We start from the raw sequence: 19525 nt of genomic DNA on the forward strand, positions 1-19525 counted from the left end.
GATGTACAGGTATTTAGGAATACTGATCTTGCTCTGGAATCTGATCATTGACTCCTAATAGTAGAAATGATGATCTGCTTTAGTACCTACTGCATCAAAATGCTTCAGCATTGATAAGCTTCATGTTGAAGCTATCACTAACAGTTACGTGGTAGCGATTTCCAATAAATATTCTATATTGGATGACTAGTTATCTACCACAGAGGAAGTGTGGACTTTATTATGGGAATTTGATGCAGAAATCACTGGAGAACAGCTAGAACTAAGGAGTATGAAAAAGCAACATAGGATTACAGATGATACCATCAAATTATGGGGAAAAAAGAGAAGTGCAGTGTAGAATGGGTGCAATAAAAGTTGAGGCAAGTTAATGAAGAAAGGAGGAAATGGACAATAGAGGAGAAGAAATGTGTTGAACAAGTAGTTAAGAGGGTCCACCAAAATTACCATAGTCAATGGTGGAATAGTATGGCACAGCACATTGAGGAAGCCTCTGAAAGACATGACCAGAAATGCATATTTGAGATTTTGAATGTCATAATGAGACATCCATTCTCATGACTTCCACCAATTAAGGACAAAAATGGAAACTATTGCCAGTATATTGATGCACATTTTAAGTGTTGGTCTGAGCATTTTTGAGAATTAATGAACAGATCCCTATCAAGATGTAGACTACAACTTAATCAAAAAATGAACTAAGTAGAAAATATGCCAGTGACATTAGAGGAAGTGATACCTGGAGCCAAACAGTTATCAAATGATAAAGTACCTGGCCTGGATAACATTTCAATGAACTGCTGAAGAGTGACTGTTTGGGTTTAGTTCACTGGCTTCATAGAGTTGTCTTAAAAGTTTGGGAAACCAGTCACGTTCCAGAAGATTGGAAACGGGGCTGCATCATGCCTTTTTTTTTTTCTTTTCAAAAAGGAAAAGCAATTGTATTGCTCAAATTATTGTGAAATAGCAATGTTATCAGTCCCAGGGAATGCTTTTATGATGATATTACCTTATTTACCATATTTTATGATCAAATATTGTCTCAGCTCTATAACGAGAGGCAACCTGTGTGGTTTCCATAAAGGTGATCTACAATCCATTCTGTGTATGCCTTGTGGAATCTATTGTAAAATGACTAGCACAAAAAGAAGAAAGTTAACATTGCCTTTATTGACTTTGCAGCTGCTTTTGACTCAGTGCATCAATGAGCACTATGCTTACTGCTATGTCAGGATGGGGTACTTAATGATTTAGTGTGCCTAATGAGCACTTTTCCATGGTACACTTAGTTGGGCAAGGGTCAACAATTATTACGGACTAGTTTTCAGTAGAACCAGGAATAGGCCAGAGATGCCTATTCTCTCACCTACATCATTTGATATTCTAATAGCCTATCTGATGACAGAGCTGAAAGAGGCCAAAATAGGTGGTGTGAAATGTAAAGATTCTTTTTTAGAGGATCCTGAATATGCAGTTGCCTTATTTGGAGAGACTACTGACCAACCACAGCTAATGCTGGAAAGGCTGTGAAGAATTGTAGAATCAATGGAACTTAAGATCAATGGTGATAAAATGGAAGTTATGCACTCTGCCTATAAAATGTCTCGCCAACACTGCAGGTAGATGATGGTAATGATAACAAATGGGTGAATAGTTTTATCTATCTGAATATTTGGTTGACAGCAGGCGGTTCTATAACTTAAGTCACATGTTGGATTCGTTTTACATCAGTGGTATTTCAGCATCTTCAAAGCCTGTCTTGGGGCAGCAGGATTTCTGTGCCAACAAAGATGCAAGTGTTTAATGCAGTGGTATTGATGACAAATGTGATGGGTGTGACTCATCACAGTGGCGCTACCTGCTGGCCATCTTGGAGATTAGCTCCACATGTCGGTATGCCTTTTGATGGTGCCTTGCCCCCGTCACATCTGCTCTTGGACCCACATCACTCAAAGGACCGCAGCATCCTCTTCATAATACAGCCGCTGTATCATGATCTGTGCTAACCCTTGCAGGGGCTCTGCAGTCAACTCTTCAGCCACTTCCATCAGTTGCAACTGCAGCCAACTGTCTAGCCACTGGCCCAGTGACAAGTGTGTGTGGAGGGACCCAGGCCCACCCACTAGTTTGGGTCCCAGCCCAGGAACCCTGTTGATGCGCAGCCATGTGCTGCATCCCCTCCAAGTCCTCAGTATATTTCCCTGGGCCACTTCCCCCAACACCTTCTTTGCCCTTACCTCAGGGCCTCAGCATACCAGTCCTAGTGGCCAGCCAGGAGCTCCCTCTTGCTTCCCTGTTCCTGCGCAGTACTGTTCTGTCCAGGGTGCTAGTTACCATCCACCTCCATGGCACCCAGTTCTCCCTCCTTGAGCTCCAGGGAGTAACTGCCCCTGGTTTCAGGGCTGGCTCCAAGTTTTTTTCCACCCCAAGCAAAAAAATTTTCCTGCATGCCCCCGCCCCTTCCCCACCCATTCCAAGTGCCGCCACCAAGCACGTGCTTGGAGCGCTGGTGCCTATTGGCCACTTCCTGCACAGCCTCTTTAGGGCTCTATTAATCCCTTACATGCCAGTGTGGGGTGGACACCTCATCACAACAACCCTTTACAGGGAGCAGAAACATGTCCATTAGAAACAGCTGAGGAGAGAAAACTAAATAGTTTTCAGTGTCAGAAGTTACACAGTATTCGTAACACCCGTTTGATTTTGTCACAGAGAATCCTGGTAAGTTGCAGTCTTGTACCAGCTGAGAACAAGACAACTGTAATGGTGGGGTCATGCCCAACATACAGAAGAAGGTACGGTTCTAAAGAAGGTTTATGGAACTTAGGTAAAAGGAAGCAGAACAGGAGGTCAACAATAAATGAGGTTGGAAGATGAAATTGAGGGATTTAATCTTCCCATACTGACTCTTGATGAAGGAAGAAGACTTGCAAGAGAATATTTGAGGTGGACGTTCATTCTGCACAACAGCATGGCTAGCTACATTATAGCCATGTGACTCTTCTGCTTATTAAACATTATACATTTTAGATTAACTTGGTTATCTGAAGGCTACTCTGTCCATGCATTCTGTACTGCTGCTTCCTCAGAGGACTTTTGTGGAAGAAAAAACCTTAATTAAACTTGTGGAGACAGAAACAGTAATGAGGATCAGATTTGGTCACTTGTATTTTGTTAGGGCCGTATTCTGCTGATGGCTTGCACATTGTTCCTATTGAAAGACATCTGAGTGCAGAATACAGATTCGTGACAAAACTGGGAATGCAGGTCCCTATGCTGTTTGTTATAAATTTTGGTATTGTTATTTGAATAGTTGTAGGAAAGCTTTTTGGTTTATTTTTAAAATGTATATATCTATAGTTTTTAAGTTTGCACACACATTCTGTTAATTACTTGGGATCTGTATAGTGTTTTGTATTTATTTTAAAACCTTTTTAGTTCACTGAGTAAATTCTGTGAAATGTAAATGTAATGGCATGCCTTATTCCATTATTCATACTTTAATTAGTGATTTTTATGTTATTTAGTATTAACATTACCTTGACTTTGAAGGTACAGAGAAATGATGCATTCCTTGAAGAATGTCATGATGGTGGTGGTGGAATCTCTGATTAACAAATTTGAAGAAGATCAGATGCGTAATAAGGAGATGCATAGGAAAACCAAGAAAGAGCAACATAGTGCTTACTATACAGACAACTGCTCTGATAGTGACTCATCTTTCAATCAGGTATCTGGACTTGTATTGTGGAATAAGTAAAATACTTATACTTGTAGTAGAAAGAGAGCCTGAGACGTAAGCCTTTGTATCAGAGGCCTGGTATGAGGCAGGACCTGCTCACAGAATCTGGCAAGAACAGGGCTAATATTGCAGAAATACATGTTCCTAAGAAGTGCTAGTCACAGAGTACTCACGCAAACACATCCCGATATCATGGGGTACCAGTACAAGAATATCCAAATATCAAGAATGGTACAAAAACATTCCCAAGGATAACAGGAACGCACTGACCCCTCATAAAAGATAAGGTCTGGATGACAGTATGTAATTTAAATGTTTTAATCAAACCAACATGTACCAGGTGATAGGTGATAACTAGCCACATCAGGGGGAAGTAACTAACTATGTCAGAGGGGTTATGCTCATACAAAGCACACTGGATCTTTATAGAAGAAGGTAAATACACACAGCATTTATTGAGAATACCACAGTTAGCATATGCTTTTTAGACACATACACACACACACTTTCTCTCTCTCTCTCTCCCTCTCTCTCTCTCTCCCCCCTGCAGTGATGTTTATAGTTACCAGTCCAGAGTCTGGATCAATCTAGTGGCCAGCCAGATTGGTCGCAGAGGGGAGCAGGGTTCTATCGGTCGCAATCCGATGTTCCTGGAGTGTGGCAAGACGAACCCAAAGTCCTATGGCAAAGCACCCTGTTCTTATAGGTTTTCTTCTCTGTTGAAGCCTGTGGATTCTGCTGTGTCACTTTGTGACTGGTTACTTCTTAATTGGTGTAAACATTCCAGTAGAGCTCCGAGAGGGTCATCCTCTCCTTTGTTCCAATTTAATCAATTGTCTTTAGGGGTGCCAGCCTTTACCTTAGGGTCGTCAATCTGCCCTTCATTATGGATGTGTGTTGATGATTCTTTGATGTCCTTTAAGTTTCTTCACTCCTTCTTCCTTGACTCTGGCTATAACAATGGCCTTCACACCTTATCTTTTCCTAATGCATACATTCCTCATTCACACAAACAGATTGAGAATACAAACAGTAGTATTTTATATTGAGCAAAAGGGCATTGCAAACTAAACCTTGCTAAGTTTTTCAATCAATAACCAAGACAATTTACATTGAGACCCAGGCCTTCAATGTTCCTCTAATCTACTTAAGATAGACCCAATAGAGAACCCTGTCTTTTATTTACTAAACCTTAAAACAAAGAAATGTATATTTAACTAGAGTGCCTACTTCTAATACATATAGGAAACCATAGTAGACATTATAACTTATTCTAAAACAAAAGGGTGACCATAATCAGTAATAAGGATTGTTTTGGTCTGTCATCCTTTCTGCTATTCAAAAAGTGTGGCTGACAGGATGAAATCAATTCATACATTAATTCTCATAGTAGATTATAAAATCCAGCTCCTACAGAGGGGCAGTACTAGCTTGTTTGTATTGGATATATGAAGGTATATCTCAGAGGGAGTATCTTTGGCTAGCCAAGGAACGGAAAGTCTCGCCGTTCACTGAGCTGGTCCCTTGTTACAGGCATACTTGTATTACTGGTCCGGTAGAGTCTGCGGGATACTAGTACCGTGCCTCATTGACAATAAACCTGGCTGGGTTCCTTCATCTCTTAACGGCTCTTATGGTCATTGGGAGGTTCACTCTCGAAGTTTGCTGTGCCAGCTGTCTGCGCAGGGCTGGGGCAGAATACAAAGGGATCACAAAGCCAAACATCTATTAACATCTAACCACACTTGTGATCTTGATTAATTTGATGTTTATGGTTCTCCATCAGAGTAGTGATATTACAATTAAGGATGAGATGGCACTTTCACTGTAAACCCCAGTTTTCAGTTGATTACACCTTTTTTCAAAAAGTTACCCTTTTAGATGATGTCTAAAGAATCTTTTCAGTTGAGCAGTAGCAGAATTGAATCATTTTTAAAAAATGAAATCTTAGATTCTGCAGCCAGATTCGTCTGCAAAGGGTAAATTCTTTCACAGTTCTGTTGCCTTAGAGTCATGGAAAACATGGTTGCTTGCATTTACAATGTCTGTGAGCATGCAAGTGCGTGGACATATATAATCTGCAAAATATGTGCTAATAATGTGAGGAAAAAGGTGAAGTTTACATAAACACAATATTCATTTTAACTTTTTGTATTTTTACTGGAAGAACAGTAAAATACTATATATGTATTTATTTTCCAACATGCAATACTATGCTATATTATTAATGGCATGCCACATTACCTAGCATTGTATAACAATTTTATAATACAGAGGCAGAATGGAGAAGAAAGAATTTTATTACTGGGCCTTCAAGTTCGGGTTTTTTGAACTTTGGCCGTTTAAAATCTCAACTTTAATGTTGCATTAAGGTAAATGCTAACACTTTAATTGTTCAAAAATAAATTTTATATCCATAAAATCTGATGATTTTAGTCATTAGTGGTGCATTTTAATAGGATTTACTTAGTTAACATTTTACATTGTGTGTTACAGAGTTATACATTCATGAATCAAGAACAATTACAGCTACTTGTGGAAAGGCTTGACCCTGCTCAACCTAAGGAGGTAAGTGAAAAGAATGTCTAAAATATCACTCATATAAATGAAAACTTATGGCATATTTGAGAATATGGTACCTGTAGATAAACATGAGTGAAATCCTGGCTCCACTGAAATGAATGGCAAAACTGTAAATGACTTCAGTGGGTCCATGATTTCAGCTTATGGACTTCAGCTTTATAGTTACAATAATACAAATAATAACAACAATAGTTACAGTTGCAATCATCATTCCATTTCGGGGTCGGCAACCTTTGGTAATCTGCTGGTGGGCTGCGAGACATTTTGTTTACATTAACTGTCTGCAGGCATGGCCCCTTGCAGCTCCCGGTGGCCGCGGTTTGCTGTTCCTGGCCAATGGGAGCTGCGGGAAGCAGCAGCCAGCACATCACTGAAAGGTGTCTGGCAATAAATTGCTTCATATTTATTGTTGTTTGTTTTTTGCAGCGCTATTACTCCAGGTTGTGGCATTTGAGTAATAAAGTATAGCAATTTAATGATCTAGTATAAATCTTGTATTTGATAACTAAATATATAGTTGCTATGGGAGAGCAAAATACTAATAGGAATCAATTAGATTACTTTAATTATGTATTTTAAAAGTGTATGCTTTTGTGTTTTCCTCACTGTTTTGTCCAAATTAGCTTAACAATCTACTAGCAGAAGAGGTGGGTTGTTTTTTTTTTTGAATTCTTGCTTTTTGTGTCCTATCACTATGGACTGTTTCCCCACAAAAATCACATTTTTAAGTATTTCATTGTAATGGTACTGTTGACAGCATTGTTTTGTTTATATTTCTTGATTATTTCAGGTGCGCCAGGAAGCAATGCAGACATTGTGTTCTGCGCCTCCCTCTGATGTACTAAACTGTGAGAGTTGGTCTAATTTGCGTAAACATCTGACAATGTCTCTCTCTGATCCTGATTCCACGTTCAGTGTAAGCAAATGGTTTATATGTAGCAATCAGATGTTTATCTATTCAAAACAGTTCACAGGAATAAACATGTACATTTGTGACATGGTAGTCCAGTAGTCTGGCAAGAGGTAACTAATTTGTATATTTATCAGTTAAATTGTTCTTGAGGTAAAACAACTTACCACATTTCTCCAGCACTTGATTTAAAGGTGACAGGCACAGGATTGTGTAATAACTGGGCTTGTTCCCTGTATTGATTTTTTTATGATATATGAAGATGCCTAAATATTGTGTTTGCTTTTTATAGTCTTTTTCTGATTATTTTCCCCTTATAAATATCTGTTTTTTCCTGGTTTTGCTAGAGGACTCAGAGGATGTGTATTGTATGTTCTCATACTTTAATTGAAAGGGTGTGGGTGTTTGTATTGAATCTTTAACAAAAACTTCCTTTTCTCCAATATCATTTAATTAGTCATTGAAGTTAAACAGATATAGATAATTTTTTAAAGTAAAAAGTAACACTTTTAAATTACTATATCTATCTAGTGTACTGTACACTGCTTTATTCAGTAATTTCACTCCAGTATAGCCTGGAGGAGTTAGTGAGAGAAATTTTCAAAGGCATAAATTTGAGCAACATGCCCATCATCCATTGTCTTTTAGTGGGAGTTTGGTGCCTAATTTCTTTAGATCCTTGTGAAAATGTCAGCCTACATTTTAGGCAATCAAATGAATTTCTGTGAAAACGAATCTACATGTTATAATATCAATCTGTTGGAGAATGTACCATGCTTCCCATTCCAGTAGAATGTGGTACAAGCTGGGTCCAATTCTGATTCTCTGAATCTGATGATCATTGTTTAAGAGGCCATGACTTGGATTAGAGTGCGAAGAGATAAAGGACCTTAAAAAGAGAGACCGATTGGCAGAGATTACTGGAATTCACACCAGACTCAACAAATTACTCAGCATAGAGTTTACATATGTTTGTTGAAATCTCACAGGTATATAGTGCAGTATTTGCATTCAGTTGCCATTTTTCAGACAAGCCTTATGCAGCCAGTTAAATTCACATTTAAATCCGTGGGTATATGACTGGTATCCAAATTTTGCTTTGTGTAGACTGGTTTTGACTGGGCTAATTTTAAAATGAATATAGTAAAGATTTTTTTTTCTACTGAGAAGAGAACTTCATTATTTCTGTATTATAGTGCTGACTGGTATATTACATTTGCACTTTAAAATTTATTAAGTGTATGGGATGTTATTTAAGTTGTATCTTTTGCTTTGTTCTCTGCAATACCATAAAAAATAAAATGTATTTATCATTTTGTTAAAAAGATTGCCTAACTACTATATAAAATGTGATGGTAATCTCTCACAGTAAAGCGGTGTATTTTCTCATTGTCACAAAAGATATAATACATCATGAAGATACAGTGTTGCATATGCACTGTTCAGAAAAAAAAATGATGCTTTCTTTATTACTTTTGGCATGATCTCTGGGGCACATCTCCTCTGGAAAAAGCAATGCCAATGAAGTGATGTGGGTTTTTTTCAGTGTGGAAGTGCCCTTCATATCAGCCAAAACTAAAATTGTTAAAGCTACGCCAAGTGCTGTCATTTATCTCTCTCTTTGTTCCTAAGAAGTGCTTTCATTGGTTAAAAGCTGTGGTTAATCTTCATATCATTAGCGTTACTGTGTAAGTTACTTGCATTTTGTATGACATTAAAACAATTAAAATATACTAATATAGGCCCTGATCCTGCATCTGCATAGATCAGGGCACTGTTCCTTTTAGATTGTAGGTTCTTGAGACCACAGACCTGTTTTGTATCCTGGTAATGTACCAGGTGCATCTTTAGGGCTATTTAAGTAGTATGTAATATTGTGCATAACACACAATATATTTTAATTGTACCATATTATACACCATGCTAATAAGGTTATTTGAGCATAGGTTACTAATTTTATTTCTTTTTCTTCTTAGGACAGAATTTTGAGATTCTATGCAAAGACCTTTTCATCTTCTCCACTAAATATGACAAGGGAAGTCTATACAAGCTTAGGTATGTGCATTTAATCATGTTTTAATAATTTTTCATGTTTCATATGCTTTTCTGAAATCATTTTAAAAAATCACAATCTAATGAAGTCTATATTACTAGTAATACTGTTTTCCTCCCCCCCTCTTTTCAGCGAAACACTTAGAATTGTACTTTCTTTCTGGAGAAAATTGTGTTCCTACTATTTCAGATGGTATAGACATAACTAACCCAGAAATAATTCGTTTACTTAAAAAGGTATACGTTAGCTTTCTATCCCTTTTATTTTTTAATTATTGAAATATTATTAATTCTTTTTTAAAAAATTATAACCTTTATGTTCACAGGTGCGTCTTCTAAATGAGTACCAAAGAGAGGTTCCCTCTTTCTGGATTCGTCATCCAGAAAAGTATGTCACCTTTTTTCTAAGATAAATATGTTTTACATTAGTGTTTAAAGGCATAGAATTTTATCAGAAGATTAGTAATGTGTATCCAAATGTCTGGATTGTGGGGGTGATGGAGAGGGACTGAGAGCTGGTTGAGCATGGGACAGGGGAATGGCCTGTGGATCTGTCATGGCATGGATCCATTGGATCACAAAACTACTTAGAGGCTCACTGTGGACAATGGTCTATACTCCTTCCCTTCATTACTATTTTATTTTATTTTATTTTATTTTATTTTATTTTATTGGATTCTTTACAGATCAAGAGGCAAGGCCTCTATGCTGAGAATTTTATAACCTAAACAAAGAACACATGAGAAATTGGGGGTGGAGGGTGAGGGAGAGGAAGTGGTGGAACTAGTAGTGATATTCAGTATATGACTTATTGTTCCTTGTTTTTTTTCCTCTTGTGCACATACAAAGGGTCTATATAAGGAAAGCACTTTTGGATGGGAATGAGGAAAAAGGAGTTAAAAGGCTGTGTTGAAGAAGTATCAGAGGGGTAACCGTGTTAGTCTGAATCTGTAAAAAGCAACAGAGGGTCCTGTGGCACCTTTAAGACTAACAGAAGTATTGGGAGCATAAGCTTTCGTGGGTAAGAACCTCACTTCTTCAGATGCAAGTAATGGAAATCTCCAGAGGCAGGTATAAATCAGTATGGAGATAACGAGGTTAGTTCAATCAGGGAGGGTGAGGTGCTCTGCTAGCAGTTGAGGTGTGAACACCAAGGGAGGAGAAACTGCTTCTGTAGTTGGAAAGCCATTCACAGTCTTTGTTTAATCCTGATCTGTTGGTGTCAAATTTGTCTCTGGAGATTTCCATTACTTGCATCTGAAGAAGTGAGGTTCTTACCCACGAAAGCTTATGCTCCCAATACTTCTGTTAGTCTTAAAGGTGCCACAGGACCCTCTGTTGTTTTGTGTTGAAGAAATTAGTTTAAAGGAGTGATGCTATCCATAGGTTATAGTAATGGGTGCAGTCCGGCTGTGTAGACACTTGAGGGAATGAATTCACTCTACAGTCTCTGCATAATTTCAGTAACCCTTTTAGTCAGGCCTTGCTTGATGGATTTCATAGTGATCTGCATTTTCAACTGTTTCACTACATATTTATGGGCTTGATTCAGGAACCACTTGGTGAAACTCTATGCCCCATGTTACAAAGAGGGTCAGACTTGATTTTATCATTGTGGTTCCTTTTGGTCTTCAAATTTGTGAATCTCTGAATAAACATATTGGATGATTACTGCATGTACAAAACATTTTTGTGCCCCACTATGCCTTTTTTTTTTTTTTTGGTACCATATTATTTTCCTCTTTAATTTAGTATACTACTCATATAAATATATTGGTTTCTTCCAATTAATTAGTCACAGTCTTAGAGAAAGTCCATTTCCATTTCACATCTGCCAATTCAGGGCTACTACTTCATTATCTCCCTCAACTGCCATCAGCTATGCAGGTGTCTTTGTGTAAATATATTTTTTGATATATACTCTTTCCATTCCCACCATCCTTATTTTCCAATCATAAAGAATCATTTGACAAATAACCCTAGCTTTCTTCTCTCCATAGCTAGTTCAACTTCTGTGCCTTTCAGCCTTTTCTCCTACTGTCTTTCAGCCTTCAGGCCCCCTACCTTTGGGGAAGCAGGCAAACACTTTTCCCTGCTAGTTCCACTACAGCTTGGCATCAGCTGCATGATATCAATTCTCCATCAGTGCACTCAAAATAATCTACCTCCTCTCCAGACTCTCTGGAAACCTTATCTTCTCCTCACATCTTCTAGCATACGCCAACAGATGTCAGGATCTCCAATACTCAGTATGACTGCATGTTGCAGGAAGTGTTGGAATTAAGAGTGCTACATACTCAGTCACCAAGTCATTGATGGTCCAGTGCCGCAGCATATCGGAGGTGCTTTGCTTTTGGAGGTGTTTTTCAGATGAGAGAAAAGTGGCTAATCACTTTAATTAAAAGATCAGTGGCATTTTCCCCAACAGTCAGAGACTTTGGCCCCAGGATTCTGGCCAAATCCAAGTCTGAGTAATTACATTCTACCTACTTAAATTCCCCTGCAGTTTCAATTGAATGATAGTGTATTCTTTTCCCTAACAATTTGGGTAGTAGTTTTTATGCATAGTTAAACATTTACATTCTTTTGTCGTGGAGGAGACTGCATTTCAATGGTGGGTAAACAATTAATAATAATAATTACTAGCCAACTTTTATATACTGTTTTATATACTGTTGGTAAGATGCTATATAAAAATATGCATGTTGTTATCCGTTTTATTCACTGTAACACAGCAAGGGCTGAAAAAGAACTTTAAAAGATCAAATTAAATGTAATTCAATTTCCATTTACAGTGTGTATATATAATATTTCTCAGTTCAAAAAGTTTTCCAGTATTATAAGCAAGATTATTTTTGAATGGTACCAGTATAAAATTTAATTTGATTTAACACTTGACCATTTTTTTTTCTCATAATCTCTTAAGGTATATGGAAGAAATAGTTGAGAGTACCTTATTGCTGTTGTCAGTAAAACGTGATCAAAGACATCTTGTCTCTCCAAAACTTTTGGATCCAGTCTACTTCTTGGCTCTGCTTGATATCAAAGCTGTGTGGTTTAAAAAATGGATGGTAAGGAAAAATGGAAGGATCTGCTGATGGATTTTATGTATTTCAGAATGTTTAACTCATAAAGATTGGAAACAGTGATTCCAGGTTGTAACCAATTCTATAGACTATAACATATGGTATATATACCTGCTAAAGGGTTTTGGGGGCAGAAAGTAATTGGTGCAGAAGTAGTTTAAAATGCATCTTCTGTGACAGTTTTTAAGTAAAGGTGATTATATTGTAATGAAGGGTTAAAATTTAAACATCATAAAACAATGAGAAACATATATAAAAAGTTGTGTGTGGCAATAGTCCTGGGCCATGTTAAAGAGAAGGGTACAGGTGGAAGGATAGAGAATAGCTTCATTGGGAAGGTGTGGTATAGGTTCCTTTTGAGGTTAGAATTAGCTATCCTCCAAGGAGTACAAAAGGGTCAATTTGCATTCTGCCTCTCACAACTATTCCATTCAGGATTTGCATAGCTCTATATGAAGCCATATCCTGTCATCTAAGCATAGTTACTGGTTTTCTAGTTTGGTACATGTGAAACTGCACATTGTGTTTATTTTCATTCTGGCCTATCTCTAGAACTACTGTCATTTTATTGTAATCCTCTCTTTTTTATGGCTACCCTAATCTAATGCCAATAGAAAAACATGCCTGTATGTAATAGTGATTAACATGAGTTAGAACTTAATTCTGTGCAGTAATTATTGGAATAGAATTGGAGAACTTTGATTTTTGTGTTGCAAAGTAAAAATTAAATCAAATGATAGATGTTCACACTATTTCTATTTTACAATTTTAGCATGCAAATTATAGCAGAACAGTGGTGCTAAGGCTCCTTGAAAAGAAATATAAATCTCTGGTAAGTCTATATTTGTGGTTGCCATATTCTGCTTGGAATTTATTTCCATTTTGTTCCTTGTGGTTTGAGCAGTTGTTTGTTCTTGTCCTCCATTGCAGGGCCGGCTCCAGGCACCAGCTTCTCAAGCAGGTGCTTGGGGTGGCCACTCTGGAGAGGGGCGGCACTTCTAGGTATTCGGCGGCAATTCGGTGGACGGTCCCTCACTCCCGATCGGAGCGAAGGACCTCCCACCGAATTGCCGCCGCAGATCGCGATCGCGGCTTTTTTGTTTTGTTTTGTTTTGGCTGCTTGGGGCGGCCAAAACCCTGGAGCCGGCCCTGCTCCATTGTGGCTGGTCTTTTTTCCTTCGGTTAAATTGGCCACGTCTTTGGTTTAAAAAAAATTGTTTCAGAATCTGATAGTCTTTTGTCAGTGTTAAATGCAATATGGGGCTTGCGAGCAGATTTGAATAAGGGGAAATTGAAAAGTTTGATATCAGCTATTTAATAAATGAGACTGTTGTTTAATACTATTTATACATGTCATATTATAGATTTATTGCATAAGACATACATATAGATGATGATAAACGTGGAAAATTGTCATAAAAACATACGTCTTGAGTTTGGCTTTAAACTGTTTAATGAAAAAAGACCCCTCCTGTTAATGCAATATTAAGGTTATGAAATCAAGCATCATCAATCAAAAATTGTAAGGCTAAGGCAGAACATATCACATATGTAAAGCACCAATACTGCAACTTGTTCCACGTGAGCAGATCCTTGTGTGACAGTTGTGGGGCCTGGGAAGTGTAAGCGTTCAAATGACTATATTGAAATGTGGCAGCAGACATGGACTTTTGGCACAATGTGTTAAGTGGGTTTCCTGGGGAATCCTTGGAGAGTGAATAATACAAATTCCACAGCCCGGGCTTTGCAAAAGCCAAAAAAGATGGCTACTGACTAGTTACCTTGGCCCAAGCTCTATAAGAAACAGCTGAACTGTCCACTGGGGTCTGGTTCCTGGTCTAAAAACTGACATGAACTTGTAATCAAGGAGACAAACCCAGCTCTGGGGTTTGAAACACTGACACCTACCAGAACCCTGTGTTCGAATTAGGGGTGACTGCTGGTAAGCATTTAGCATTCATGTAGTTTCTTTTTTGGTTGTATATGTTTTCTCTGTAATGTTTTTGCTTGAAGAATAAATGCAATTTGCTTTGTGAAGACCGGTTGGTAGTTGGTGTATACTGTTATAGCCCCTGAAGAAAGAGTTAACCTCAGGTTCTGGCTCCTGGTCAAATCTACTGGAAAATTACAGTGAGTTGCAAAGGGACTGCAAACCTAAACCCCCAGTCTCAAGGGAGAGAGATGCAGGTCCCCACCCTAAAAGAGATGACAGCTGGGAAGCCTAAAACCTTGAGTGCGTGCCCACGAGGAAGACCAGGAGGAGAGTCAAAGGTGCAATTGACTCTGAAACTGTGAGCCCCTGCACTTGCACGAAGCTTTGCTGATTTCAGTGGGTTCCATGCAGTGGGGGGTCCACATGTATGGAACGTGTTGCAGGATCGGGGCTGTAATTTAAAAAATAGGTTAATACAAATGAAGAGATGTGTGTGTGTGTGTATATATATATATAAAAATGATAAAATTATAATATATTAAATAAAATTCAGAAAAAACATAAAAATACCTTTTATATCAGGTGCATTTAGGTTTATTAGTTGTGTACCAACATCATGCTTGGCTCTCTGAAAACATTAGGAAAATGTGGTTCATGCCCCAAAGAGTTCATAATATAAAGTGTACACACAGTAAAATTAAACATACATGATCCATAAATATAAGTTAGGCCCACTACCAAGTTGTGCATTTATTTTACTTTTTTTCAATGTATATGCAATACATGTTTCAATAGTAAAAGAGACACGTTGGCACCCCGGTATTATAATAATTGCAAATATAACTTCAGGCCTACTCTTGCATTATTTAGTAATTTCAAAAACACGTTTCTGGGCAGGTGTACATCTGCAGTTTTGATTGCAGCACCTGTTGAGTAGAGTGCTGTGTGTTGAAAACCCTTTTTTTTAAACAAAAAAATATTTGGTAGCATAAACATGCTAGCCTTTTGCAGATACCATCAGTGCTAGCAATATTGTTCAGGACTGATACATTTGACTAGTATAGATGGATCCTCTGACCAAACATTTCAAATTTTGATGACAAAACTTAGGCTTCTAAGTCCATATTTAAGCACCTAAATCAAATATATTTACCCCGATATAATGCTACCCAATATAACACGAATTTGGATATAATGCAGTAAAGCAGTGCTCGGGGGGGCGGGGCTGCGCTCTCTGGCGGATCAAAGCAAGTTTGATATAAGGCGGTTTCAACTATAATGCGGTAAGATTTTTTTGGTTCCTGAGGACATCGTTATATCGGGGTAGAGGTGTAGTTGATATTCAGAATTGCTGGCCACCAACTAATTCCATCAAAATCAATGCGAGCTGCAGGTGCTCTCTACCTTTGAAAATCAGGCCACTTATTTAAATAATTAAACATCAATTTAGAAGCCTAATGTTAGGCACATAGGTTTGAAAATGTTGACCACAAACTTTCAGATCATCTTAATCAAATATCTAGCTTATACCAGCATACACATTTAAGCCAGTGCTGAATTTGATCAGTCATATTCAGTAATATAGACACCTTTGTACGGTACATTGGGAGGAAGAAGAAAAAGAATAAATAATTTGAGGCTTTGAAGACCAGATTAGGTGTCCTTTTGAAGCAGGAAAAAAACATGGCAATTAAAAGTGAAAAGAGACCATGAGTGAAATTATTTTAAAAGGGTGATTAAAATGTGGGATAAGTTAAAGAAAGCAGTTGGCTTTTTGGACATATGTAGCTTATTCTCCTGACATCTTTAAGATGCTACTCTGTAACATGTTTTTATTTAGTTAAGCGGTGGGAGGGGAGGCATTGTCTGGCTTGCAGAAAGAAGGGGTATATCACTTTAAGAAAAGAAAGAAATCACCGGGGGTCAGTTGACTCCTCCCCCAGGGACTGGAAGAGCTGGGGAGTTGATAAGGGCAAGCTCAGCAAGAGAAGCCCCTTTTCACCAGACCAGGTGGAGCAGCAATGGGTTGGCTGGAAAAAGGGAGGCTGGTGGAAGCCCCCATGTAGATATTGAAATGAACATGGAGTTACCTGCACTATATTATTTTATCTGCCGGGTTATCTCAGACATCTAATAATAAAGTTGGGGGCTGATTAAACCATACCCAGTGTCTTTTGTCCTTCTTCCAGTATAACTGGACAATGTTGTGATTTAGATTGACCTGCTGAACTTCTTGACATCCCGAAATAATTTCCACCACACAGTTTCCATATCAATTTTCCTGAATAACACTAAATACTGTACTTCTCTTAGCTTTCATAAAGTACCCTTTTCGCAGAATAATCCTTTTGATACCTGTAGATCTGAGGTTTCTATTGATAAACATTATGGACTTTTCAGTGGCACTTACATTGCTTTGGAAGATTTTCCCTCCTTTTGGTAAATGGCTGATTCATTTTAAACTATGTGCAATCATATGAAAATTCAGGCCCTGTTGTTAAGAGGCAATACTTGGATCTAAAGGAGAATTAATTTATTGTGAGGTGTTGGAAGTTTTATTGTATTGTGCTTTTTTCAGATTAATGCATCTGTTCAGCAGTGTGTTTACTACTTTGAATCATGTGAATCAGCAGTTGATGCAACTTCTAGAGTTAATGTTTTGCCCCAGCAGTACAGGAGTAAGTAATTATTTTATTATGTTGTACAATTTTATATGTATGTATAAAACCTAGATTTTTATACTATGCTTATTACTGTGATATCTGAGCTCCACATGGCAAAAGAAGAATACACCCTCACGCTTTCACCCCACAAAAATCTCTTTATATATAATCTTTTGAAATAGCTCTTTGTCTTTTTCACTTGAAATGGGAAAAAAAAGTATATTTCAGTGATATTTGCTTATTTATGCTATCTGGGAAACTTCCTTTACAAATGTTGTACTACACATTTATTGATGGTTCAAACAGGAATACATAATAGACAGGTATGGTACTGAAAATTATAACCGAATTGTGAGAAATGTTCTTTTTTTTTTTTTTAAGGCAATAACCAGACGACTTTCTACTCAGGACAAGAATTACAGTATATCTATTTTGTTCATTCACTGTGCCTTTTAGGAAGATTATTGATATATAAACAAGGCAGAAATCTGTTTCCTGTACAGCTGGAAAATAGAAAAGGTATGGGCAAGTGGAGGAAAAAGGAAGGTGTTTAATGACAATGTGTTTATAGTTAAGCTGTGTTTCAAATGTGGTATTGTAGATGTTAGTGAGATTGTTCCTATTATTCAGCACTTCTGTAACTGGGAGTCTTTGTTAGACATAGTGTGGCTAAAATTGAGCATGGGGCCTAATTTCTTCATCCTTAATAGTAAGTAAATTTGTATTGTTGTCTGAGTAGTGAAAGTAGTAATGGAGCAGTTAATGTACTAAGAATGGTTAAATTATGACGACATTGAGATAATAAGTTAAATCCACAGTCTTGTTGCAAATTTATGGAAAATTCCCTTTACAATTAACTTCAACTTGTAATAAACTTGATGGAGTTTGTCCAGTTATTCATAAATATCGTACATGTATTCAATACCTTTAAATTATAGGTCACCTCCTACTTCCACAGAAGATGTGATAAAAGTCCAGTTGATTTAAATGGGAGAGGATCAAGCCATATAAGATGATCTGGAAGTATTTACAGTGGTTAGCTAAATGGCTACAGTCCAAAATTATTATAGTGTGTCATCTGTAGATAAAGCCGTTAATCACAATAAAACAAGAAGTTGCTTACCTATGTCTAGAAAGTTCATTTTTGTTATGAGGTTAATATAATGCTTTATTTTATAGACTCCTTTTTTTCCTTTATGATTTTTGTAGATTTCATATCCCTAACTGACCTGTTGGTACTATTTATTCGATTTATTTATTGCTCTCCCACTTGCCCAAAGACAACTCTGACAGTGCACACAGGTAATATTGCCCTTTTTAATTCATTTCTTAATTGTATCACTTTGTGAATAAAGGAAGAATTCAATACCTTTTGTATCTGGTTACTTTTAATTTGGACATTTTAAATAACAGTTTGCAAACTTTTTTTTGTTTTCTTTCTTTCTTGACTGGATATTACCCAACTGAAGATGACTCAAGTAAGCATCTGGGTAAAAGTTATGATAATATATTAATGTTAATTTATATCAAAAATATGAACTAATACTTCTTGTGTTTGACAGGCAATTATTCTCCAGCAATCCTTGTTACAGAGGTGCTACAAATTCTGTGTGACCGAACTGAATGTGCTACTGAATGTTTATATTCTAATACGGTGATAGATGCACTTCTGCATCCCATTCATAATTTACTGAATGGAACAGAGGTTTGTAGTGTTCCCCCAAATAAACTTGAAATGTTTGTTTAAATCTTACGATATCAAAGAGATGTGTGAGAAAAATCAATATTTTGTTGAAGTGTATTCTTGTGGTATTGGAAATCAGTGCAACCTGATAGTGTTGATGTTGTTATCCATTATAAAGGTGCTTAATTGGTATAGTTTATTTTCATTACAGTATCACCTTTCGTGTATGGATAGTCCATTCTCCATGCTGATTCAGTCCATGGACTCTTTCCTGGCAAAAACAATGAGGAGTCCTTGTGGCACCTTAGAGACTAACAAATGTATTTGGGTATAAGCTTTCGTGGGCTAGAACCCACTTCATCAGATGCATGGATTGGAAAATACAGGAGCAGGCTACCTCTTTGAAATCTTTCCTGGCAGTATCATTAAACGTGGATGTGTACGTGCTTCAGTTTGAACAGAGGCCATTTATTAATTTTGTTTATGCCAGTGAAACTCAGATCTCAGTGGTTCAGGAGCCAAATTAGCTATCAACATTATCCAAAAGAGCCACTGTAGTGTGAATTCATTGTTCCATTTACTATAGTAATACAGACACGCACACTCATAGCAAATAAATTAATAACTTAATTGATTAACCAATCAGGTTGCTTTTACTATATTAGTAATAATTTAAATTGGTTAATATTTAAATCACACAGTGTTTTAATATCATGTGTTGCAAAGAGCCGCAGAAGACTCATTAAAGAGCCACTTGTGGCTCGCAAGCATCTGGGCTGGTCTACACTAGCACTATAAATCAATCTAAGTTACACTAGTTCAGTTATGTAAATTATGTAACTGAAGTCGCCGTAATTTGGATCAATTTACAG

The 19525-nt window shown here is 37.3% G+C and overlaps 1 protein-coding gene across 8 annotated transcripts in view; it reads left to right on the top strand.

The window, feature by feature from the left end:
• The window catches only part of TBC1D32 (TBC1 domain family member 32), a 167106-nt gene that overhangs the window by 14818 nt on the left and 132763 nt on the right, over window positions 1-19525 (top strand). For 7 of the 8 annotated variants that reach the window (XM_054023051.1, XM_054023052.1, XM_054023057.1 and 4 more), the window contains exons 5-16: window positions 3553-3730; window positions 6239-6310; window positions 7116-7241; window positions 9212-9290; window positions 9421-9524; window positions 9614-9675; window positions 12214-12358; window positions 13146-13205; window positions 16885-16984; window positions 17351-17488; window positions 18179-18271; window positions 18532-18674. In XM_054023051.1, coding sequence (XP_053879026.1) covers window positions 3553-3730; window positions 6239-6310; window positions 7116-7241; window positions 9212-9290; window positions 9421-9524; window positions 9614-9675; window positions 12214-12358; window positions 13146-13205; window positions 16885-16984; window positions 17351-17488; window positions 18179-18271; window positions 18532-18674 — 1300 coding nt within the window. Of the gene's footprint in view, window positions 1-3552; window positions 3731-6238; window positions 6311-7115; window positions 7242-9211; window positions 9291-9420; window positions 9525-9613; window positions 9676-12213; window positions 12359-13145; window positions 13206-16884; window positions 16985-17350; window positions 17489-18178; window positions 18272-18531; window positions 18675-19525 lie in introns of those variants that run through there. The other variant, XM_054023058.1, reaches the window with a different exon arrangement.

Source organism: Malaclemys terrapin, chromosome 3 (genome assembly GCF_027887155.1).
Source record: "Malaclemys terrapin pileata isolate rMalTer1 chromosome 3, rMalTer1.hap1, whole genome shotgun sequence".
NCBI lineage: Eukaryota > Metazoa > Chordata > Testudines > Emydidae > Malaclemys > Malaclemys terrapin.